Source organism: Ipomoea nil, unplaced genomic scaffold (genome assembly GCF_001879475.1).
Source record: "Ipomoea nil cultivar Tokyo-kokei standard unplaced genomic scaffold, Asagao_1.1 scaffold2616, whole genome shotgun sequence".
NCBI lineage: Eukaryota > Viridiplantae > Streptophyta > Magnoliopsida > Solanales > Convolvulaceae > Ipomoea > Ipomoea nil.
The window spans coordinates 122,901-148,361 of record NW_017619044.1 but is presented as its reverse complement, the minus strand read 5'-3'; the positions used below and the strand labels follow the sequence as shown (position 1 = coordinate 148,361).

Here is a 25,461-nt window from a genome sequence, read left to right as displayed (position 1 = left end):
TTGATTAAACCAACTCTTCTTTTTTTTTTTACTTAATTTAAAATTTGATTTGTTATGTTTAATAGTACTTTTAGTGGTTTCTAAATATATATAGTTTGTATACTAATACTTAACTTAATATTATGAAAAACTGAATTAAAAATAACTTCAGTCAATCATCATTAATCGAACCAGACATACATAAAATGGAACGGATGAAATATTACATTTGTGCATATAAGTATTACATTGTCATATTGACCCGACCCGACCCGTCTAACGGTGAGACAGTCTCACGCAAGGTTTTGTCGTTTCTTCTTTACTTATTTTAAATATTTATTACTTTTTTATTTGATTTTTCATGTTTAATAATAATTTTATGTTGTTTTTAAATATATATTTTTATACTAATATTAAATCTAATATTATGAACAACTGAAGTAAAAATAACTCCACTCAAATCTCATTAATTATTTTACTAAACATATAAAATGAGATAGAGAGAGTACCAGTGTTTTTCATACACAGTATAATCACGTATCATATTTATCGTATACTAAATATTGTCAGGTTGTTAGTAATAATTCAAATGACAGTATTGCGCATGTAAATATGATACCTGTTAATGAGGGAGTAATGAGGGTTTTCGTGGATGCAGCTGTTTTCTCTAAGACGCGACATGCTTTCTTTGGAGTTGTTATCATGGACGACAATGGCTCTTTTGTGGCGGCAAGAAATGGTTCTATCCGTTATTTAGAGGACCCTCGTCTGGCTAGAGCTCTTGCTATAAAAGAGGCTCTCTTTTGGACTAAAGATATGGGGTTGATAGTGCTAATTTCCTCGTATATATACTGTAGGAAGTAGTACAAAGTACAAGGTACAGTTTCGTATACACAATACTGAAATACGGTCACCCAGCGCTCGGAGTTCGACGACAGTAGGTCGGAAGCCACCAAGTAGGTGCCTAGTCTCTCTCTTTGTCCAAAAGTCCTCCTAACCGTATAAAATGCATGTATTTATAGAGAAATCGGAAGGGACAAGCGTCCGGGTTACCGACATGGTGGGCATGTGTCCCGTATACGCCGGGAAGGCACGGGCAATACCCACCTTCGACACGTAAATCTCTTGAGGAGGTTCATGTGCGGGCAATCATTCGGGAAAGCAGGTCGGGCCGCACTGGCCGGGCGGAGCCGACCGGTCCTGACGGGGTGCGTTATACCCAGACCGTACCGACCGGAATATGAGGGCCCGAGTACTTTACCAGGGAAATATATTCCTATTGGGGGTTATCCAGGATTCAAGTTTTCTCAGATTGTTTGATGATTTGTAATTTGATTGGTAGTGCTTTACAAGATTTCTCTTACGCAGGTTGTGTCATCAGTGAATACCGAGATCTTCGACGACACTTTGAATTAGTGTTCATTAAATTTCTTTCGAGATCAGCGAACAAGCTCGCTCATATCTTAGCTCTAGCTGCTCGTTCCAGTCTAGTCCTTCTAGTTGATTTTTTATTATCCCTTCTTGTATCGAACATTTATTTTAATGAAGTTTGGTCTTTTCCTTTCAAAAAATAAAATAAAATTATAAGCACTTGTTATTACAATACTTTCGATACAAAAGATACAATAATTGAAACGTGTCACAGCATGGTCAAAAGATTAGCTCTAACTCTCTAAGGTGGGCAAGTGTTAGCTAGAGTCCTCATACGAGTAGGGAGTGCCACACACCAAAACTTATGCTATCCGGTGGTCAGACGACCAAGAAACCTTGTATCACCGAAACGAGGATTCGGTTTATTTTGGGTATGTAACGTGCGTTCAACGTAGGATAGATTGAAGATCATATCAGACGTGGGTATGAAATAGGTCAAAGATAGATGAGGTCGGATACGTGGAGGGAGGGGTGTGTCATGTGTGCGTGCATGCATGAGCTGAGGTAGATAGGTTAATTATTAAGATGATATATGGGGAGGGGATGGAAGTTGGCAAATGGAGAAGATCAGAGGATATAGATAGACCAGAGTGGTTGGTAGTTCATAGTTGTTTAGTGGTGGGAGGGGGTGGTTAGTAGATAGATGGTAAGTCATGCTTGGTGTTTTTTTTTTTTTTTGTTTCATTCTTAAGACGAATGATGTTTTTGAAGAATGATTTTTTTTTTTTTTTACCATCTCTTGTTAAACTAAAATATTACATGCATCACTATAATATGTGATAATAGGATCGACTAACCTCCAGCCATAGTTCTTGATACGGTTGAGCGATCCGAACTGCTGCAGAGATAATGAGTATTTTGTCTCTCATTTTACTCAGCTCTCTCTAGATGGTGTATGAGGTATGTAGTGTGAGCAGAGGACTAGTGACCTTATATAACCAGTGGCCATCATTGTGGTTGATTGTCTTTAGGTCTCATAAACCCTAACCAGACTCCTAATCATAATGGTAGTCTAGTTATTAGGTTATTAGTGTTGCACCACATATCAAATACTGAATATTATCATAACTTATTATCCTAATGTTATAATAATAGTAACGGATAAATGTTACATTCTCCCACTTGGTGCAAGCGCTACCACTCACTAACAGAAAAACACCAACCATAATGATATGTTCTCATTAGCACGAGTAGTATCCATTATGATCAAATGCAAACTGTCATTGAGCACTTAATTAGGAAACAAAACCCAACGAAATAAACCCTATGTTTATTCCAAGTCCCTGAAGTACATTTTCTCATCAATATAAAGTAAATGAAGGTGTACACACTTAATTGAGAAAATATCTGAATGCCAAAGAATTTTATTAAAACTGAATGTATATATACAAATTACAAATTGGACGAAAGTCTCATTTTCTGAATCAGATCCTTGAACTTAAATGGTGGCATGCCTTTAGTCAAGGGATCTGCTAACATCAACTCAGTATGAATGTGTTCAATAAATACAACTTTATTTTTGACACGCTCCCTAATTGCTAAGAACTTGATGTCGATGTGCTTAGTTCGACTCCCACTTTTGTCGTTCTTAGCTAGGAAGACTGCAGCTGAGTTGTCACAGTAGACTTTCAATGGCTTAGATATAGAATCCATAATTCTAAGCCCAGAGATAAAATTCTTTAGCCAAACACCCTGTGAAGTAACCTCGAAGCAGGAAACAAACTCGGCTTCCATGGTAGAAGTAGCTATTAAGGACTGTTTAACACTTCTCCATGAGATAGCCCCACCGGCCATAATGAAGACGCACCCTGAAGTTGATTTTCGAGAATCAACACAGCCAGCGAAGTCCGCCTCTGAATAACCGACAAGATCTAAATTGTCCGTCTGCTTAAACCCAAGCTTGTAACCTTTGGTTCCTTTGAGATACCTTAGAACCTTCTTTACAGCTCTCCAATGGTCTAACCCCGGATTGTGTTGGTAACGCCCTAGCATTCCAACCGCAAAAGCAATATCCGGCCTCGTACGGACTTGAATATATCCAAGACATCCAACTGCTGCAGCATAAGGGATGTTCTCCATGGATTCCTTCTCCAAATCATTTTTCGGACATTGGTCCAAACTGAATTTATCCCCCTTAGATATGGGAGCAGCGTTTGGTGAACAATTTTGCATATGAAATCTCTCTAAAACTTTATTTATATAGGTTTCTTGAGATAAACCCAGTATACCCCGGGACCTATCTCAATGAATTTTAATGCCAATAACATAAGAGGCATCACCCATATCCTTCATATCAAAGTTCTTAGAAAGAAATTGTTTCACATCACAAAGCATCCCCTTATCATTGGTAGCAAGTAAGATGTCATCCACATATAAAACAAGGAAGCAAATTTTACTCCCACTCACCTTCTGGTATATACAGTTATCTAAGGGATTTTCAACAAAACCAAATGAAGAAATTATCCCATCGAACTTGATGTACCATTGACGGGAGGCTTGTTTTAAACCGTATATGGATTTCTTAAGCTTACATACTAAATGCTCACCACCCCTAGAAGAGAAACCTTCAGGTTGTTTCATATAAACCTCCTCTTCTAGATCACCATTTAGGAAAGCGGTTTTCAGCCCCTATGTCAGATTCTTGTAGATACGAAACATAATATCTAGGAACTGCTGATCGCCTTATCCGAGTAGACCGTCTTAAAGTTAGACCCTCATCACCTTATACAGGCTGCGGGGCAACTACCTCTTCAGGAACTGGTGGCAGTTCTTGAATCGGTTCAGTCTGCATCGGCTCAGAATCTTGCTGTATATCTTGAGTTGGTTCAACCATTGGTTCGAAATCTAGTTCAGGCGGTTGCTGTAAGTCCTGAACTGGTTCTTCCAAAGGCTGATCCTCAACAATTTGTGGAATCTCAACGGTAGGTGGTATATCTGTAGGCAGAACTAAAGGAGCACTGCGAATAAGTACAACCCCACCAGATGACGTAGAAGGTCGAGAGTCAATATGATCGAAGGAAGGAACTAAGTCCTTAAACCGATCACTCCCACTAATCAAGTCATCTTCAAGAAATTTAGCATTCCTTGATTCCACTATCCTAGTAGTATGAGATGGACAATAGAACCTATAACCCTTAGAGGACTGTGCATATCCAATAAAGAAAGCACTAATCGTCCTTGGGTCAAGTTTCTTCTCATGTGGGTTATATATCCTCACCTCAGACGGACATCCCCAAACACGCATATGTTGCAAACTCGGTTTCCAACCTTTGAATAACTCAAATGGTGTCTTAGGGACAACCTTGGTTGGAACACGGTTTAATATATACGTTGTCGTCTTAAGTGCTTCATAAGCTTAGAGTTGCTAAGCATACTCCGCACCATATCCAAAAGGGTCCAATTTCTTCTTTCAGCTACACCATTTTGGTCCGGAGAACCAGGCATGGTGTATTAGGCAACAATCCCATGCTATTGAAGAAACTTAGCAAAGGGACCAGGTGCTTGTCCATTCTCAGTATATCTACCATAGTATTCACCACCCCTATCAGACTTAACTATGTGTATTTTCCTGTTACATTGGTTTTCAACTTCAGCTTTAAATGATTTAAAGGCATCTAGTGCTTCATGTTTATGATGAAGTAAATACACATAGGAAAATCTTGAGAAGTCATCAATAAAGGTGATGAAATATTTCTGACCAGGTATTGTCATATCAGGACAACATATGTCAGTATGAATAATTTCCAACAACGTTTTACTTCTATTGGCACCTTTCTTTGACTTGTTTGTCTGCTTACCCTTAATGCAGTCAACGCAAGTCTCAAAATCAGTATAGTCTAGAGCAGAAAGTACTCTATCCTTTACCAACCTTTTAATACGCTCAAGGGAGATATGACCTAATCTCCGATGCGACAACATTGAGGAGTTGTCGTTAATACTACACCGTTTGGTGCCGTTTTGAACATGTAAAGAATTGTAAACTGAATCATTCTTTAATTTAAGACAGAAAAGACCATCAGACAATGTACCAGTACCAACACAAGTAGAATAACGAAATAACTTGAAATCATTGGTATTAAATTCAGAAGAATATCCGAAGGGTACAAGTCTAGATACTGAAACTAAGTTCCTAGAAAAACTAGGAACATAAAAAGTCTTTTCTAACATCAATACAAAGCCATTGTCCAAAACTAAATTGCAAACTCCGACAGCTTCTACTGGTGATGCAATCTTGTTTCCAGAGAAGATGCTACACTCAGTTCCCATTGACTGTCTCAGTTTTGTCATATCCTGCAAAGAGTTTGCAATGTGGATTGTTGAACTAGAGTCAACCCACCAGGAATTAGTATTAACTTCTGACATGTTAGATTCGAAACAAACAAAAGAAGATGAAATGTTACCTTTTTGGGACATCCATTTCTGAAACTTGATACAATCTTTCTTCATGTGTCCCTTCTTTTTGCAAAAGAAACACTTTTGTATCTTCTTAATGTTTGCTTTAGGGGTTAGTTTCCCCTTAGCAGCTATGGTAAGTCCCTTAGGTTTTCCAGACTTTCTTTTAGGCCTTGTTGTGGCCATTAAAGCACTTTCCCCAAGCTCAGTTAAAAGCCGTGTTTCCTCTTGAGTACACATGGTAATCAATTGATTGATAGACCATTCATCCTTATGTGTATTATAGGAAATTTTAAATGCATTATAGTCATGAGATAGGGTATTTAGTGCAAAGTGCACCACAAAGGCATCTGGAAGAATAATCTTCAACTTCTTCAATTGAGCCGCAATGTCCCTGAGCTGTAAGATGTGTTTCCGCGTTCCCTTGACAGTGGAAAGACGCATATTGATAAACTGCATTATCAGGGTACTTGCCAGAGATTTGTTCGCGTCAACAAATTGTTCATCGATGGCCTTGAGTAATGGTTCGATGTCCTCAATATCATCGACGGGACCACGAATCTCTCTGGCAATTTTAGACTTAATGAGGAATACGCCTAAGCGATTGGCTGTTGCCCATCGCTCGTATAGCGTTTTTTGTTCCTTAGTGCTTTCCGCAGTAAGCTCAGTAGGCTTTTCAATGCGAATCAAACCCTAATATTCCTAAATTCAATAGAACGACGTCTTTCCACTATTTCTGATTATCATAATTAAGGATAGGAATATCAATTGTTATTGATTGAGTGATTGAAAGAGTGACTGTAAAAAGAAAATTGAAAGCTTGGTTAGAATTTTTCGAGGCACAAAATTAGAGAGAGATACTGAAGTACATAATATTACCAATGTAAAATTATGCAAAAGATAAATTTGGATGCCATAAAAATTGCCTGTGGGCTAAATTTTTACGCATAATGAATTTACCAAAACTGAATGGTGGAGCCAGAATGGGTGCGATTTTAATTTTTCCACCCTTAATGACAAAACTACCAAAACTATATGCCGATACATAATCCCTGTGGGCAAATTATGACCATAGTATGGTATTTCATCCTAATTCACCCTAAAAATATAACAAAATTGCCTGTGGGCTAAATTTTGTCATATCACGCAGAGTGAATTACAATATTCTTGCATTAACTTTATGTGAGTAAAACTTAATATGTAATTTTGGAAAAATTAAAGATGCTGTGGCTACTCTTTAATTAACCAAAAAACATAATCACGTTAGCAAGAAAACCTAATAAACAAACAGATTAAACCAAAATATGATAGACAATTCTTAGGTATACTCCCAGGAAAGTTGGTCGAGACAAAGCTCGGTTAAAAACCAACTCCTTAGACAGAGTAGCGTCGCAAGGGGACTAGTAGCAACAAGGCTTTTAAGCCAGGGCCATAGAACTAGTATTCCTCCCCAAGAAACTTCCCTAATTCATGTGTTCTCATTTTTGAAGTAAAATCGTTTGAGAGAACTAAAGAGTAGTTTCACCTATGGATAAGGCTTTGAATAGGGTAAACTACGAATTGTTTATGTACTTTATGTGCTTTAGAGACTTTATAAAACACGAACGGAGTAATAACTGAAGAGTGAGTAATAATATGCATAATCTAATCTGAAAGACACTAATTCACCTAAAGGCACTAAATCATGCAAGGCATATAATTCAGACCTAAAAGGCTCTAAATTTTTCTTAATGAACATGCTGTGCTACAGGCATATAATTATAACAGTCAAATAATTATTGCAATAAAGAGATAAATAGCATGCTCAGATTATGCACATTACTCACAAATACTCCACAATTAAATTGCAACACTTAATACAATTTAAACTGAAACATTATTAAATTAAAATTCAACTGAAAAATTAAAAACTGAATAATTATTCAAAGTTGAATAATAATTTAATAATAAACTTAATAAAAAAAATTTCAATTGGATAATTTAATTAGAAGAAGTCCAAATGTGATGAATGAATTAAACTGAAAGAATTGATGTAATCCAAATATCAATTCAGATCTGACCCAAAACCAAACAGGCCCAGATTTAATAAAAAAAAAGAATTTTTTTTTTTCATTATGATGAGCCCAAGTCTGGCCCAATTGGGCCAGACCTGGCCCATTTAGCTTAATCTAGCTTCATTCATCATCTTCTTCGTGTAAAAGCTACAGCAGTAGCAGACTATGGAGTTCGACGACATGGAGGACAAACAGCAGCCAACCGGTCGCCGGCGTCGCCAACAGGAAAGCAGACAGCAGCCTCGTTGCCTGGAAACCCAGTGCCGCAGCCGCTACCTGGCCTCCACGCAACACCGACGTCCGCCGCCCACAGCGCGAACCAGTCCAGCCGAACGGTTTCCTCTGCGTCGCCGTCGCTCCATCACCGGCAAAGAAGCGCCAACGTCGACGGGAACTGAAGGGAGAATGACCGGAACTGCCGGCGTTCTCCTCCGTGAACAATGATCCGCCGGCGACTTGGAGTCCAAAAGGAGAAACGGCGAAGCAGAAAAAAATTATCCAATTAATTATTTTTTTTTTGTTTCTTAATGCGGAATAAACCAAATTTCCAGCAGCCCAGATAATTTAATTGCGAATAAATATTTAAATATGTATCTCAATTATACAAAGTATACAACATATTCAAAAAATATATGCAATTAAAAAGAACTAGGCAGAGATTATTTATGGCTCTGATACCAACTGTTAGACTAAAATATCACATGCATCACTATAATATGTGATAATAGGAACGACTAACCTCCAGCCATAGTTCTTGATACGGTTGAGCGATCTGGACTGCTGCAGAGATAACGAGTATTTTGTCTCTCACTTTACTCAGCTCTCTCTAGATGGTGTATGAGGTATGTAGTGTGAGCAGTGAGAGGACTAGTGACCTTATATAACCACTGGCCATCATCATTGTGGTTGATTTTCTTTAGGTCTCCTAAACCCTAACCAGACTCTTAATCATAATGGTAGTCTAGTTATTAGGTTATTAGTGTTGCACCACATATCAAATACTGAATATTATCATAACTTATTATCCTAATGTTATAATAATAGTAACGGATAAATGTTACATCTCAATTATATGAATGATGGATTAAATTAATTCGGATAGCTTGAATTACTTATGATAGTGATAATTCATTCGGTGTATTCTGTATGTATAGAATGTGTATGAAGATTGTATGAAGAAATAAAGAGAAATAAGAGAACCTGGCTTGAAAACCTTTGTTATTTCATATTTTAGAGAAAGAGGAGAAGAGAGGAAAGCCCTCTCCCCCACTTGTGTGTCTAATGGCGTTGTTGATTTCGTGACCCGAGCTAGTCACTTGGCGAGCCAACAAAATCGATCAATTCAATAAAAATATAAATAATGGAAAGAAAAAGAAAGAGAGACACAATATTTTTGCGTGAAAATCGAAAGGTAAAAATCACGGGCCTTTTTAGTCGTTGCCAAGCCAAAGATTCACTAATTTGTAGGTGATTTGTGCATATAACATTATGTATGGATGAAGTTGTAGGTGATTTGTACATATAACATTATGTATGTATGGGCGATGTTGACTGCGCGCGACTCCTTTTTCTTTGCCGTTTTTCTATGGCCGACTGTTGAAGGTGATTACCTAATTTTTTTTAAGACATTTAATAAAATAAAAAGCATATGCACAAGATGTGTCCCCATGAAGGGGTATGGTCCGGACCAGTTAGCAAAATATCTTTTCTAAGTTAGTTCACTCCTCCTACTCTCTATGAAACAGTCCCTCAGCGTCTCGCTTCATTTTCTCAAACCTGTATAAATTCAAAAAAGACTAGTAAAAATCGGTCAACTGCCTTGCGTCCGAGGGGTGCCTGGCTACTCAAATTTATCGCACCATTCAGGGGCTTGGCCAAGACCCAAGCTCAATTGTTTTGCTCAATCTCAACATGGTTCATCTCGAGCATCACTCGCTCAAATACTCAAAGGTCAATCTGAGACCTTACCCCTTAGACTATTTAAAGGGCTAGCCAAGACCGGGGTTTACTCACTCAATTACTCAAAAACCATTTACGGGGATGGCTAAACCAGGACTCGCTCTAACCATTTGAAGGGCTGGTAGATCACCCGAATCAGTCTTAACTCGACCGGCTACTTGATCGATCGGGAGGTTTTTCTTCAATTTTTTTTTTGGGGTACTAAGAATATTAAAGTAGAATCTACACAATAATGAGCACAAATACATCTCAAAGTAGTAAACCCCTAAGCTCTAGATTTTTGCTGCTATCATAGATGATTCATGGTAATCGGAGATTAACTAATAGTAACGCCACGAGGGAGGTACTCCAATAGTAATGACTTGTGTTCACTCTGGAACATGGTTTTGATTGTGCAAAAATGCACTTTTCCTCTAAGCACTTGCTCCAGCCTCCATACAAATTATTGCAAGCCATATAAATTTGCATGCACTTCGTCTCAACTTACCATACACGTATGTCTCCAAAAAAGAATGAGAACATCATCATACCCTGGCCATCATGATAAACTCTGACTCCTTGGCGAACAAAAGTCGCCGAAACCAGTGGCCTTGGTGCCGTTATAGTAGCCAAGATTGATGCATGAGAATCTTGCCATAATTTATTCCATCGTTCTCCTTTGCTAATATGTATGTACGTAGAGGGTGCCTTTATAAAATAATCAATTTAACTTGAATTTCTCAAATTGAAAATTCCATACCTTCTAAATTCTGATCTTCACTCAAGCATTCCCACGTACATAAATGTATGGAAATATAAAACCAAGATTTGTTGTATACCAAAGCACATAGAGATGGTAATTTTGACACTGCCATATTTTATATATCAAAATCTCCATGTAAAAATATGCTCATATGGAAATTCATTGCTGAGTGTTGGCCTACCATATTTCTTATAATCAACTATTCCCTCGCTTCTAGCAGATCGACTCCGATGCTCACTCGCTTTCCAGAGCAATTCTTACCCATCTTTCAAGGTAGTTTTTACCCATTTTTCAAGGTCATTCTCACCCGTCTTTCAGGGTCGTTCTCACCCGTCTTTCAAGGTCTCACCCATCTTTCATGATCATTTTCACCAGTCTATCAAAAGGCTTTGGCCGACCGTATTTTATAGTCGAATGCCTGACTTATTCGGTCAAGTCCCTCAGTCTGGTTGCATGTTGGCAGACTTCTCATTCACTTGGTCGACTGTTCTAGCACCATTACTATGACACCCCGTATAATTTATTATCGAATTATTCCTCGTAACTATTTTCTAAGTTGGGATTTATTCTTTTGGTTAAGCCCAACTCATTAATTGTGAATAATTCCTAGAATATATTCATTCTAAGCCCAATTCTTTATATATATATATATATATATATATATATATATATATATATATATATATATATATATATATATATATATATATATATATATATATATATATATATATAGGGAAGGGATCAGGTGCATTTGTTGCTTCCCGTGCGGATGTGCGGTGGATTAATGTGCGTGAAGTTTATACTTAATGTGCGTGAGATTTGTACTCAATGTACCTGAGATTTGTACTTAATGTGCGTCATGTTAATATGTGTGAGTTTTGTACTTAATGTGCCTGAGTATTGTGTTTAATGTGCGTGAGATTTGTGTTTAATGTGCGTATTTCAGAATTACGAGCTCAGAAGGAAGCAGAACAGAAACTCACGCACATTAACGCCCAAGCTTCTTGTTACTTCTTCCTTCAATTTGGCCATGGATTCTGGGTTATCAGCTACCTTCAATGCAGTTGAATGTTTATATAAATAACGCACGCACAGTAAAATTTGCACAGCAGCAAAGCGTGGATTTCTGTTGTATTATTCCCATAATTCTTAACCTCCATAGCTCGCCTCCGCATCATCATCATCAGGGAGGGGGCAAATGGCTACTGGAGATGGAGAAGAAGCTGACATCAATATTTTCTGCTGCATTTTACACATTCACGCACATTAAGTACAAATCTCAGGCACATTAAGCACAACACTCACGCACATTGAGTACAAATCTCACGCACATTAATCCACCGCACATCCGCACGGGAAGCATTCAACCGCACGGGAACCTTTCACTATATATATATATATATATATATATATATATATATATATATATATATATATATATATATATATATATATATACTTACTCATTCTAAGACCTTTTAATTTTGAGCTTTAATATATTTCTCCTACTTATATTTATTTGACTTTGATGGCCCAAATCTATATAAATATTCTTGAGCTTATATTAAATCCTATATAAGATATAATGGCCCATTTCTTATTCTTATAACCTAATACATACATATGAATATATCTAATATATCTTATCCATACAAGATATTGTAACCTAGACAATCTACACACTCTCACTTCTTCTCTTCCCTTCTTCCCTTTTCACTCCACTTTTCCTCCCTATTATACTAAACATTCATCTTCATTTATATCCAAGAAATCAAGGCAAAGACTCATCTTTTATGGCTTTTCAAGATAGGATATGGTAAGATCATTCTTCCTATTGTATTTTCCTCCTTAGTTTCACCACATTTATGATCCTTCTCCATTTCTATGGTGGATTTTTGGATTTCTTAGATGATCAATGAAAAGAAGGTTTGCTAGGTTGAGTTTTGGAGACCTTGGTTTGGTTAGCTAGCTTCAAGAGGTAATTTTCATGTCTAACAAAATCTATTTTCCACTCTTAAATGTTGAGAAATGTATTCTTGAATTTCCAGAGCATGTTTTGGTGATATATTCTTGATATGAGTCTTGTTTCTTTGAAGAGTTTCTTGTGTTGATAATGAGCTATATTTTACATTCTTGAATCCTTGTTGATATTGAAGTGTTTTGCCTTGCAAATGAGAAATTCTGATGAGTATTTTGCCTTTGTTGTTGATGTCTGAAAGCTACTGTCTCGCACTTCATTTTTGGCCTAACGGGATTGAGTCACGGGGTGGCACCCCCGTGAGCCAACCCCGCTAGGCATGGCTAGGGGTGAATGGCAGGGGTGGAGGTCCCGCCATTTCCCACCGTTTGTACCCACGGTAAGGGATGGCGGGTCCTCTGACCCTACCTCTCCATCCCGTTGGTTTCCTGTTGTTTCTATTTCTAATATTGTTTAATTGATTCTAGTGTATTTTGGTCTACGTTTTGTTCAAAGTCTGATCTATTGCGATGTCTTATGAATCTTTTACTTCGGTTTTAGACTACTGGACATCTTTGAATCCTATTCTTTGATATTCTTATGAAATGTGTTGAAATCCATGTCTTGAATACTCTGTTCATCTTTAAGAGCATTTGATAACCATTATGCCTCTTGTATTCACTTCTTGGTACCTTGTGTGAATCCTTGGAAATCTTTATCTTGATATGAGATTGAACTATTACTCGTGATCCATTTGTATATGTATCTACCTTTTCTTTGGAACCCTATGTTTGATATCAACCCCTTTCTTTGTTGGATTATGTGGGAGTTGGTATCTGTTGGACTGGTATTGAGATTGTTGTTAAATAAGGTTCCGCTGGTTGGGCGGTAATGACGGATGTGTGGAAAGCACTGTTCACTAGACTTCACTACGATGGAGTTCTGCCGTGCTCAGTTATTATTGTTATGTAAGGTTCCGCTGGATGTGCGGTGGTGGCAGTTGTGTGGGAAGAACCGTTCACTAGGCTTCGCTACGGTGGAATCACTGCCTTGCTAGGCCCATTGGTATCTCCACACTTGTTCCATATTGTACCTGATTGTTGTGATTACCTCTATTGTTATGCATTGCTATTTCTATTGTTGTTGGAAATGAGTCTTTGAATCCTATTCTCCTGGTATTGTATGCACGATTATTCCATGATTTGGAAAGCATATTGATTGAGTGATTTGGCATGTCTCCCTTCCTTTCTATATCATCTCTTGTTATATTTATTGTCTCTTTTTATTCCTGAGTTGAATTGAGTGGTATCGTTGTGGTCTCTCTCTTGAGTTGGTCTTGAATATGGTATTCTCGTGGTAAATGAGCCTTTTGAAATCCTTCCAGTAGAGTTTGATAGATGATATATATGTATGTCAGTTGCAAAACTACTTTTGAATATCAAAGTATAGGTATGTAGTTTTACGTGTTGGAGTGGAATTTACTTAACATCTCTCGCTAATGTTTGTAAATTGTGTTTTCAGGTATGGAGTAGAGTCCTTTCTCATGAGCGTGGTAGTATTATTTGTAGCTCTATTCCTTCCTTTAGCTAGTTTGATGTTTCCCTTTGCAAGACTGTTGGTTTGGGAACCTTGACTTGCACTATGGGATGTAATAATTTGGATATTGCTAGTTCTCTTGGCTTATGTCGTTTATGGATTTGCTTTGTAGACTCATGCCTTAGCATTTAGGTTTAGTATGGCCTAAGTGTGGCATAATACCCCTTTGCAGTTTGGCTTTGCTTCCACTTTTGTTTATCAATATTCGAGAATCAATTCAGCTATTTCTATCCCAATTTTGGGGGTGTTACAGTTACTGCCATCTTGAAGGTTGGCCAATACTGATGGAACATTTCGCCAACCGAGTGCTCATCTCGGTCGGCAAATATGTTTCCTAAGTTTTGAGTATCAAAACTTCCTTGCATGAATTTCACACTTTTCCCACCAAACAAATCAACTCCAAATTTTCCTTGTTTGAGGAATTATCATTTGAGTGTCATATAGATCCCCATTAATTTCCACGTGTGGATTCATGCAGAAGTTGTAGGTACCAAGGGGCTTTCAGATTGCCACAACATTTCCATCAGGCTACTGCCACCAAATCTTCATGCAAAGTTTCTCTTTCATTTGCAATTTGCAGCAACATGTTTTTTATTTTCCTTAATTCTCACACATTTGTCTAAATTGTGTCTAGGGGTGTTAGCGAACAGAGCTTTCGATAAACTACTTGTGTTCGTATTTGGTAAGCGTTCGTTTATGTTCGTTTATTAAGGTAAACAAACATTAACAAACAAAATTTAGAGCTCGGTTAACAAATAAACAGAGTCTGAACAGTGGTAAGCTCGTTTGCTAAGCGATCGCGAACAATCTGATTTAGTGTTCGCGAACAAGCTCGTTTAGTGTTCGTCTAATAATGTTCGCGAACATGTTTACAAACATATACATATATATAATTATACATGGGTAATAAGGTAATTTAACGGTCTCATTAGGGTTTCCAACTTTTCCCATCTAACCATCGCATCCTTCAGTTTTCACTTCCTCGGTTCATTAATTTATTTACAAATTTGTATTTTTGCTTTCCAAATACTGAGATACTGATGTAGCAAAAATATGATGTGAGCTCAGGTGTGTAATGTCGTCCTCAAGGGATTGGGGGTTATGGCATGCAATATGCAATCACAAGAAACTAGACACTAGCATAAGGAAATCAACAAGAAGCTAAGCAAATCATAACAAGATTGAGGCTACACTAACTAAACAAAGTAACACAAACACATATTAACAAGATGTAAACACCAAATAAAGAAATAGGACTCAAGCTAGGGAGCATTATCATCTAGATGCTTTAACAACCTAAGGGATTAGGGAGAACAAGTAACCAAGGAATCAAGCAAGAATGCACGTAGGTATCCTAGTCTACGAACCATTCTCGTGATTAATAAACAAGGATTAGAACAAGGAATTGCCCCACTTTCATGGTGAATCAATTCCAAGTCCATCAAGCACACAAAGCATCTAAAGCCCCCAATTTCCCCTATTTTCGTAGGAAGAAATCGAGTCTATGCAAGGGGTGGCTTGGATTCATCACCCAACTCTCGTTGAGGCAAGGAATCCTCCAAAACAAGCTAATGAATGTGTACATCAAACATTAACAAGATATAAACACAACACCTTCACAAACACATGGACCCTAGGTTGGAGTTCTTCCCCCCTTTTTACAATAATCACAAATCAAGCATCAAGATAGATAACACAACCCTAACTCAAGTTCATAAACTAACTACTCATGATTAAATAGCATAAAGAACACAAAAGCATAAGTAACAAACATAAATCTTGCAAAAGAAAGAGATAAAAGGAAGGAAAACTTCTCTATTGAAAATGGATGGTGGAATCTTAAAATGTTGGAATCCAAGCTTCAAATCCAAGATTACAAGCTTCAAAAGTGTTAAGAAACATAAATCTAAGCCTAATCTAACCTAAAAATATGAAGGGAAGTAAATGAGAGTGTCTAGGGTTCTAACAAGAGTCAAAACCATGTAGAAATGAGAGAAAACGGGGTTAAAAAGAGGTAGAGCAGGTTGGGACGGCCTCTTGGATGGGCGTACGCCAGGGGGTACGATTTTTGGTGCATTTCCAGTGAACAATGGAATAATCGTACTGGCATGCGTACGGGCGTACGGCAGGGCGTACGCCACCTGCTTCTTTTTTGAGATCTTGGATGGGCTGATGGATGGGCGTACGAGAGGCAGTACGATACTCCTGAAAATTCCTAAATGCATTCCAAACTCTTTGATTGATCTCTTGATTCAAAAATTGCTTGTATCTTCCCACAAATCATTGAATTCCCCACTTGTTGTGAATGATTGCACCTTGAAATAAAAACAACATAAATTTGTAACAATTCACACAAGTGTTTAGGCAATTCACAAATAAAATGGGTTCAAGAAGGGGTAAAAATATAGACAAAAATGCACTTATCAGATACATTCGCATATATGAGATAAATTTCTTTCTTTATTTATGTCTCTCTGATTCGCGTATTTGTATTTACAAATTTCTTTCGCAGATACTAAGATACTGAATTATTTGTATTTACAATGTTGGATAAAAATCACAGAAATTAAATATTTTCCAGATACATTCGCATCTAGCACACTCCATTAATTTATTTCCAATTTTTTATATTATTTTGATATTAGATACAACGAGTTGACTTATTCAGTTATTTGTATTAGTTTTGTAGTTGTGTTGTTTGTTTGATTATTGTTCGTGAACGTAGATTATTTCTTGTTCACGAACGAATTGTGATAATGAACATGTGCAGGTGTTTTGTTATTAAGCATTCACGAAAGTGTTCCATGAACGTAAAACGAACATGTTTGTGAACGTGCTTGTTAACGAACATGTCAGTGAACATGTTTGTTAACGTAAACAAATATGTTCGCGAACGTGTTCGTTAACGTTAACGAACACATTCATGAACGTGTTCGCAAACGTTAACAAATACTAACGAATGCTTAACAAACGAACATGAATAAGATTTTCAAAAACCTTAACAAACGAACACGAACACCTCAAAATTCTTAACAAACGAACACGAACAACTTCCGTTCGTTTATGTTTGGTTAGTTAACAACCCTAATTGGTGCCACGTACTATATGTATACAGACGAACACAAAAAATTTCCATGCAAACAACTACTTAAATATGGATTTGTGTAGGGGTAATTGGTAGGAACTTGTACTAGTTTTATTGGCAACTAAAATTTCGACCGCGTACGAGAGCAGAAGACTTTGCTTGTAGGGCCAATTGCCCAACCCGGTTGCGGAAACTGCTTAGTCAGTGTCCCTTGCTCACTCGCCCGTTATTTTAACTCCGTAGCCAAGGTGGGGGAACCGCTTATCCAACGTCCCTCGCCCATTCACCCGTTACCTTAACTCCGTAACCAAAGTGGGGGAACCGCTTATTCAACGTCCCTCGCCCACTTGCCCGGCCTTATCACGCTACCATTTGGCGTTGGTTCGAAAATTCCACCATTCGTAATTTCTTGTCAGGAATGTGGGACTTCCCAGAATTACTACACGTTTGCTTCCAAATATTCTTGAATTGCCTTTGATGTTTTTTTCCATGCAAAAGTATACTCCCACGGACAATCTGACGGCATGACATCACATTGCTTCTCCAGCAATCAGACGGTATGAATTTTGTTTTTTGATAATAGGAGCACATGACTCTTTGCATCAATCCCCACAGACGGCGCCAGTGTTAGTTTCGTGACCAGGGGTAGTCACTTGGCAGGCCAACAACAATCGATCAATTCAATAAAAATATAAATAATGAAAAGAAAAAGAAAGAGAGACACAATATTTTTACTTGGAAACCGAAAGGTAAAACCACGGGTCTTTTTGGGTGGTGCCAAACCAAAGTTTCACTAATTTGTAAGTGATCTGTACATATAACATTGTGTATAGATGAAGCTATTGGTCTTTCTTTGTAGAATCCATTCAAGGTTTGTTTGTTTTACTTATCTTTGTAGAATCCACAAGAGAATGACGATAATTGATTAGTTCACTTAAATGAAGCGTCAAGTACCAATAACATCTTAATTGATATGCAAAACATGTTATTTCAAGTACCAATAACATTTTAGGACTAAGTAATCCAAAACAAGGAAATAATTTGAGCAAGCATGCCGACGTTCAGGATCCAAACGTGTAATAATCAATAATTTTAATCACCAAAATCCATCATCTCTTGATTCTCACATTAAGTCGTAAAATGCAATATCTTTAAATTGAAGGACATTGAAATTTGACAACTTGCTAGTAGTGTGACTAGTGTCCATATTCTCCCACATGAAAGATAGATATTACAAATGGTCAACTTCTTGATGCTATGTGGCAAATCCAAAATATCAAATTGGTAGACACAAATTAAACAATACTTTTCGTTTAATGAGAATATAGTGAAAATTTATAATAATTAAAAATTACAAATAGATGTTAGACAATAATCAGACTAACATAAACTAAAGTAACGAGTAACATGACTCGTAGTAGCGGATGCTTTAGGACCTTCTGAATGTCCCTCGCCATAGTGGTAGGAATTGCCGCCATGATGGTAAACCTGCAAAATAAAATTTAGTGTTTTGTCTACCACTTCTCTCCCGCATACCTGATGGTGTGTGTATTCTGAACACAGGAGCTGTGGGAGAACTGTTTTGCTTAGAAGCCTACATGCCATCAACGTAGACAGATATTCAGTTAAAGCTTAACTGAATATCCCGAGTTACCTAACAGATTAAGTCACTAACTGACTCAATCTCCTACTTGCACCACAATCACCCAATAATACAACATATTATAATATATTGTATTTAGGAAAAATACTTACAATAGAACATACCTTCTTTGTATTATTTTTATATATAATATTTGATATCTCTACTAATTTGAATTCGATTCAAATCATATTGTAAGTCTTAACTTTTATAAAAAAAATATAGTTCAAGTTTTTTTTAAAAGAGTTAATTTTATTTTTGGTCTTGGATTTATAGATGACATTTTATTTTTAGTCATTTTTTATCAAAACATTCTCTTTTGGTCATAATATTATTGTGACATAACTAATTTTGATCATCTATCAAAATATCATTCTATTTAATGAAATTTCAACGATTTTATCGATAGACAATCACCTATAAATCTAGGACAAAAAATAGAATTAACTATTTTTTAAAATGACACACTCTTTACAAGAATATCACCTCACATTTATTTGGATAATTGGATCTCCTACTTTCTTGAATTATTCATTTTGTAAACTTATAATTGAAATGTGCATTCATGTGGATTTGCTTGTGGGTCCAACACTCCAACGCTATTACCTCTTCCTCTTCATCCTTCAATAGTTCAATTCCGATCTGCCAGAATCCAGATCCACACTCCCCACTTTATTGATCTTCTACTCCGAGAACCCCCGCTATACACCGCCAAGTTTCACGGTGAGCTTGAATTCGACGTCCAGAAACGGAACTTGCGGCGTTTAGCTGAGCATCGATTTCTCATTTGTGTGTCCGAAAGTCGAAACTGTATTCCTCGGTTCTTAGCAGTGCATTCGAAATTGGAGGTTCTTTGAGAGCAATCCAGAGGGGTTAGGGACTGGAAATTTGAGAAAAAATGATGATTAAAGCTGCGAGCACGTCGATTCGGGATCGGACAAATGAGTTTCAGAACATAGCGGAGAGGCTGAAGAGGTCATCTTCGTCGACGCAGAATGGACCGAGTAGCGCTGCGAGCAGCAGTAGTAGTGCGTCTAGGTCGGCGGAGGACCGGAGATCAATGGTCGCTTTGCAGTCGGAGTTCAATAAAAGAGCGTCAAAAGTTGGGTTCGGGATACACCAGACGTCGCAGAAGCTTGCAAAACTAGCAAAATGTAAGTGACATAAACCATAATCTGAATTATCTTAGTACTTTTTAGAGTATATGTACCCGAAATGTGTAGTTAGTGATATTTATCCCAATTATTTTCTTTTTTGATCAACATAGTGAGTTCTGAGTACCTTTCATAAATTCAGCAAAGAATAATACAATGATAATCAGAAATTCAGTTACAACTACAATCTGCTACATGATTAAGGACCAAATATATTAAGAACTTGGGGCAATTTTGATCATGAACAGGAGCTCAATATTTAGCATATAGGGTTCCAACTTTCTAGCTACTTAACATGCCTCTAATTTAGTTTCTTTTATCCTCAATCAATGCTACTTCCACCTGCAAATCTTCTTCCTCTTCAAGCAGCCTAGATATGGTTCTCCAATGTCTATCTCAAGAATGTCATCTATTCTTCCAGCCTGGTCCGAACACTCAGCCATGTTGAAGTGCACATAAAGATCCATATATGTGGGATATTTTAATTGTTAAATGCATGGCAGCTGCCAAGAGTACATGGCCCAAACTATCCTTAATCACTTCTCCTAACCCAGTTGTATTTCCTCCTTTAGGATGGCTGGCTGCCACATTTGCTTTGATTTTCCTTTCCATCAGTAGAGTCACCTGGAGAGTTCACTTCATTGAATTCATGAAACATCTTCTGTGCAAAGAAAGCTAACTCTGTTGATGCTCTTTTCATGCAATTTATCATTTCTGCAGTTTCATAACAGCCATCAAGAGTACACAAACCTGCAAGCTGCTTCTTCTCCGTATACTTTCAACTGGGTTCTTAATCCAAAACTCCACGTCAATTACATTAAAAAACCACCTATCAATTTCAATACAAAGTAGTGCTCACAGCTGGAAAGAAATAGGGCAATTTTGCAGCACATGTATGATTGGTTCCCTTCAAAGACAATATTTCTGAATTCTGTCTGTCAAAGGACTGGTTGATTTCACTTTTTGATGGTGCATCTGCCTAGGGTACTCAGTAGAAAAAGAAGTCACAGTCCAAATTTGTCTGGTTATAATTGATCCAGTAGATAACCAACCCTCGTTATTCAATGTACAGTGAAATGTCTTAAAAACATAGTTCATACCCCTCAGTATAATAGGGGCAAAACTATCCCCCTTAGTTCAGGTTATACCTATTGTCCTTAGACACCATTTTATTTTACTTTTATACTTTTCCTACAGTTTTATATTATGCATTTCCATTTTCCCATTGTCTTCTTGATTATAATTACTTCTGGCTTTAGACTATGAAGAATGATTGACATAGTGCATTTGGTTTTTATTGCCATTCAGGGATAGATCTGTCCCTATTTACAAATTACACCAAGGGAGATTGATACTATGTTGAGTGACTGTTGATGTCTTGATAAAATTTAAATTCATAGTTCTACTGGTGTCTTTGACTTAATAAGGTACCTTGGTGTTACTTTGCAGTGGCAAAAAGAACCTCTGTTTTTGATGATCCGAGTTCAGAAATTCAAGAACTGACTGCTGTTATCAAACAAGATATTACTTCATTGAACTCTGCTGTTGTTGATCTTCAGCTTCATTCTAACTCTGGTAGTGAAAGTGGTAACAGGGACACCACTAGTCATTCAACTACAGTTGTAGATGACTTGAAGAACCGCTTGATGAGCACCACAAAGGAGTTTAAGGATGTTCTAACCATGCGGACAGAGGCAAGAACTGGGTCTTTCTATTGATTAGGCCTTTTCTGATTTGAAACCATTTATCTTGAGGAGCAATTGCACTAAACTTCAATTCTTTCTTTTATTGAATTGTAAACTAATGTTTCTTAAGTGCCATTGCCATTTGTTTAATAATCTTCATTCTTTCCCTGGATTTTTTATTATTACAGAATTTGAAAGTCCACGAAAATAGAAGACAGTTGTTTTCTTCCTCCACTTCCAAGGATTCCTCTAGTCCATTTGTCCGCCAGCGTCCATTAGGTTCAAGATCCGCTGCTAGTAGCTCAGCTGCCCCTCCACCTCCCTGGGCTAATGCATCAAAACCTTCTTCTCAGTTATTTCCAAGGTAAAAGTTTAGTGTTTGTTTTATTGATAGTAGGATCTTAGTAAACCCTTCTAGCTCTAAATAATTATCAATTTCCATTATTTCAAATCAATTTGTTCTATTGATTTTTTGCAGGAGAGGTTTAACCTGTGGAATCTTATTTTTACTGATCAAAATATCAAATACTATCTTTCTCAAAGTGGATGTGCCCTGACATAGCTTATTTCTTTTAGTAGTGTCATGTAGCACTGCAGCCTATAATGGTATCTAGCATTTGGTCTGGGTCTCTTATGTTCTATGCAGTATTTCTTAGGCAAATCCTCTAGCTTTCATCATTGTTTAGTTATTCTTTCTTCAAAATTACTCTTCTCTTGAAACCTATAGTATTTTTATTATTCATCATTCTACCGAAAGGGCTTAAACTTTTCACATTTTTCTCTTATTTTTATTTTAATCTTTTTGTTCCTTTTCCATCTTCTTGTAACTTTTTCAAAAAATTCTAAGAAATGGATTAAGATGATTCAATAGATATCTATGTGATCCCTTATTCATATAAAATTAGTATTTTCAATGAGAAGTTCCAAATATAGCAATTCATTTTTCAAAATGAATCAACATTTTGTTATCTCTAATAGGAAGCAAGCAGATAGCGACACTCAACCATTACTACAGCAGCAACAAGAACAACAACAACAACAACAAATGGTTCCCTTGCAAGACAGCTACATGCAGAGTAGAGCTGAAGCTCTACAAAATGTGGAGGCTACAATACATGAACTTGGCAGTATTTTTAATCAGCTGGCCACCTTGGTTTCTCAGCAAGGAGAGATAGCAATCAGGTGCACATTCATATATTTTGCATATAATATTTATGGCAGATGTCATGTATCCAAGGATATGCAAACATCATCAAATTAACATTGTGGAGAGTCTATACTGTTTCCTATTCCTTGATACAAATCAGCAGTGCTTAACGTTCTCTGAAAGTAGCCTTTGTAGACCAATAGTTTTTATTTAGTTTATCCACAAACCCAATCAATAGTTTTTGTGTTTAGTGTTGGAAGAAATTTGGTGGGGGTGGTGGTGGGGTGGGGAGATGAGAGGACCCCTACATGTTTAGAAATTCGTAGCCAGTTGAAGTGTTGAACAATCAGTGCATCATACAACTAGGCTTACTGAGTCGGTTCACCTCTTGCTGTCATGCTGATGTCAATGTGCTAAACATGCATTTTAATTCAAATGAACTTGTAATTAAGGCTCCATTTGGAAACTAGGAAAATGACTTCTGGAACACGAGTCATTTTCCAAAAAACATTTTCCTTTCCGGTGTTTGGCTACACAATGGAAAATTGTCTTTGTGTGTTTGGTTCATTTTCCGGAAAATGAGCAGGAAAATGAACAGAATTGTATACTTCAACATTTTAATTGTTTGATGCTTTTGATAAAATCCTTATGTGAATAGCACTCATTAAGCCTTTGTGGATAATTTTGAATGTGTGTGTGTGTGTATATATATATATATATGTATGTATGTATATGTATGTATGTATAGCATCTAAATATATATAAATACATACAGTAAATATATATATATATATATATATATATATATATATATATATATATATATATATATATATATATATGTACACACACACACACACTATATACTATATAGTTATATGTACCATACACACACAGTCACACAGCATGAGGATTGGAAAATGACTTCCCCCCAAAAAAGGGGAAGTCATTTTCTCTCAAAACATACCTATTTTCCTTTGACTAATGCATTATTTTCCATTGACCTCATTTTCCTCCCTCTTGCCAAACACTGAAAACCCGCAAAAATCATTTTCCGGGTTTCCAAACGTACCCTAAATCCAAATAGACATCAAATTCAATACAAAAGAATAACTGTCGTGTTTCTTTTAATTTCCCTTCATCTTCTTTTGTACAAATGAACATGTGGTGCAATCAAATTGAATATGAAGTTCATTTATAATGAACGCCTTTGCTGATGTTATCCACCATATCATATGGGTGTGCAATGGAATTTAAGCCCCTGAGTGCATGATAAATTTTACCAAGTTAAAGGGCACTGTGTAATCAAGTGATTACAGTTTAGCCTAGGTAAATGGCCTAACTTTCACATCAAGGCTCTTTGATTTTTGATTGAGCCTTTAAACTGTCTTAGCTTGTGAACTTGGTAGCTGAGTTGGTGTAGAGATACAAGTTATACATGAGTACACTAAACTAACATAATTGTAAATGTGAACTGTGAATAAATTAGAAACAGAATTACATACCTAGGTAAAGTAGAGAAGTACAAAAGATAATCCCTCTTTAGTTTTCACCTCTAGCTTGGTGGATAGTTGATGGTTAAAGACTCCTTAAGGATGTTCTCAGCACTATGGTTAATGACATGCTGCCACTATATTAACCTTGAGGAAGCACAAGAAAGAATTCACTTTGCTTCTGTTGTCACCGCTAAGAATTTACTGGAGTATAAACAGTTGGATTAGTTGAAGTGATTTTTGAATAATACTGCAGTTTTAAGTCTCATTTTTGGTGTTGAAAAAATTCTCTGTTTTGAGTAAAATTGAAGCAGTTTGATGTTGGTTGTAGGATTGATGAGAATATGGAGGATACACTTGCAAATGTGGAAGGGGCACAAGGGGCATTGCTCAAGTATCTTAACAGCATCTCATCTAATAGGTGGTTGATGATTAAGATATTCTTTGTATTGATTTTCTTCCTCATGATCTTTCTATTTTTTGTGGCATAGTAAGAGTAAATTATATGCCTACTCTCTAGAATGGCACAGCAGAATGGTAGTAACTTTTTTTGGGGTACTTTGACCCCGGGTATACACTACTATCCTTTGAACCTCATTTTGGGGTGAGTTACAATGATCATGCGTTGTAATTTTCTCCTATATTGATAATCTTAAGAAATAAGAACTAGTATCCATGCATTATACATCGTGGAACAATCATTGTATTATAAAGAGGAAATTTCAATTTTGGTCATATGACTATAGGGGTCTTGTTAATTTTAGTCCTTGACTTTCAAAATTGTCAATTTAGTACCTTAACTATGCAATTTTTGTCAATTTTGATCACTCCGGCCAAATTGCCGATCAAATTTCGTCGGAAAATTTTAATAATTAAAATAATGAGGATATTTTGGTCATTTCACGCTTCTTTTCTTCTTCTCCGCCGAGTTCATCCCTTTCTCTCTCGTTTTCGGCCTTCTTTCTCCCTGTAAAGCCTATCTTTAATATCATCAAGTTTCCTTTCCGCATCATCTTAGTTCATTGTATTCGCCGAAAACGGGAGAGGAAGGGATGAAGTCGTTTGGGAAGAAGAAAAAAGACGTGAAATGATCAAAATATCTTCATTATTTTAATAATTAAAATTTTTCGACGAAATTTGAC

At 36.8% G+C, this 25,461-nt stretch overlaps 1 protein-coding gene across 1 annotated transcript; it reads left to right on the top strand.

Annotated features, from left to right (window-relative positions):
- The first annotated feature begins 19,408 nt into the window (after positions 1-19,408).
- LOC109154317 (syntaxin-32-like) lies at positions 19,409-25,004 on the top strand. Its single transcript, XM_019302140.1, has 5 exons — positions 19,409-19,994; positions 21,444-21,688; positions 21,868-22,043; positions 22,658-22,861; positions 24,651-25,004. The coding sequence occupies exons 1-5, from the start codon at positions 19,739-19,741 to the stop codon at positions 24,808-24,810; spliced, it is 1,041 nt and encodes a 346-aa protein (XP_019157685.1). The 5' UTR covers positions 19,409-19,738; the 3' UTR covers positions 24,811-25,004.
- Positions 25,005-25,461: the final 457 nt, after the last annotated feature.

What these genes read in the sequence shown, in the direction of transcription:
- LOC109154317 (XM_019302140.1), top strand. Translation starts at nt 19,739, where the DNA reads ATGATGATTAAAGCTGCGAGCACGTCGATTCGGGATCGGACAAATGAG. An exon ending in TCTTCTCAGTTATTTCCAAG is followed by an intron (nt 22,044 to 22,657) that starts GTAAAAGTTTAG and finishes TATCTCTAATAG; the next exon opens with GAAGCAAGCAGATAGCGACA. An exon ending in CAAGGAGAGATAGCAATCAG is followed by an intron (nt 22,862 to 24,650) that starts GTGCACATTCAT and finishes TGTTGGTTGTAG; the next exon opens with GATTGATGAGAATATGGAGG.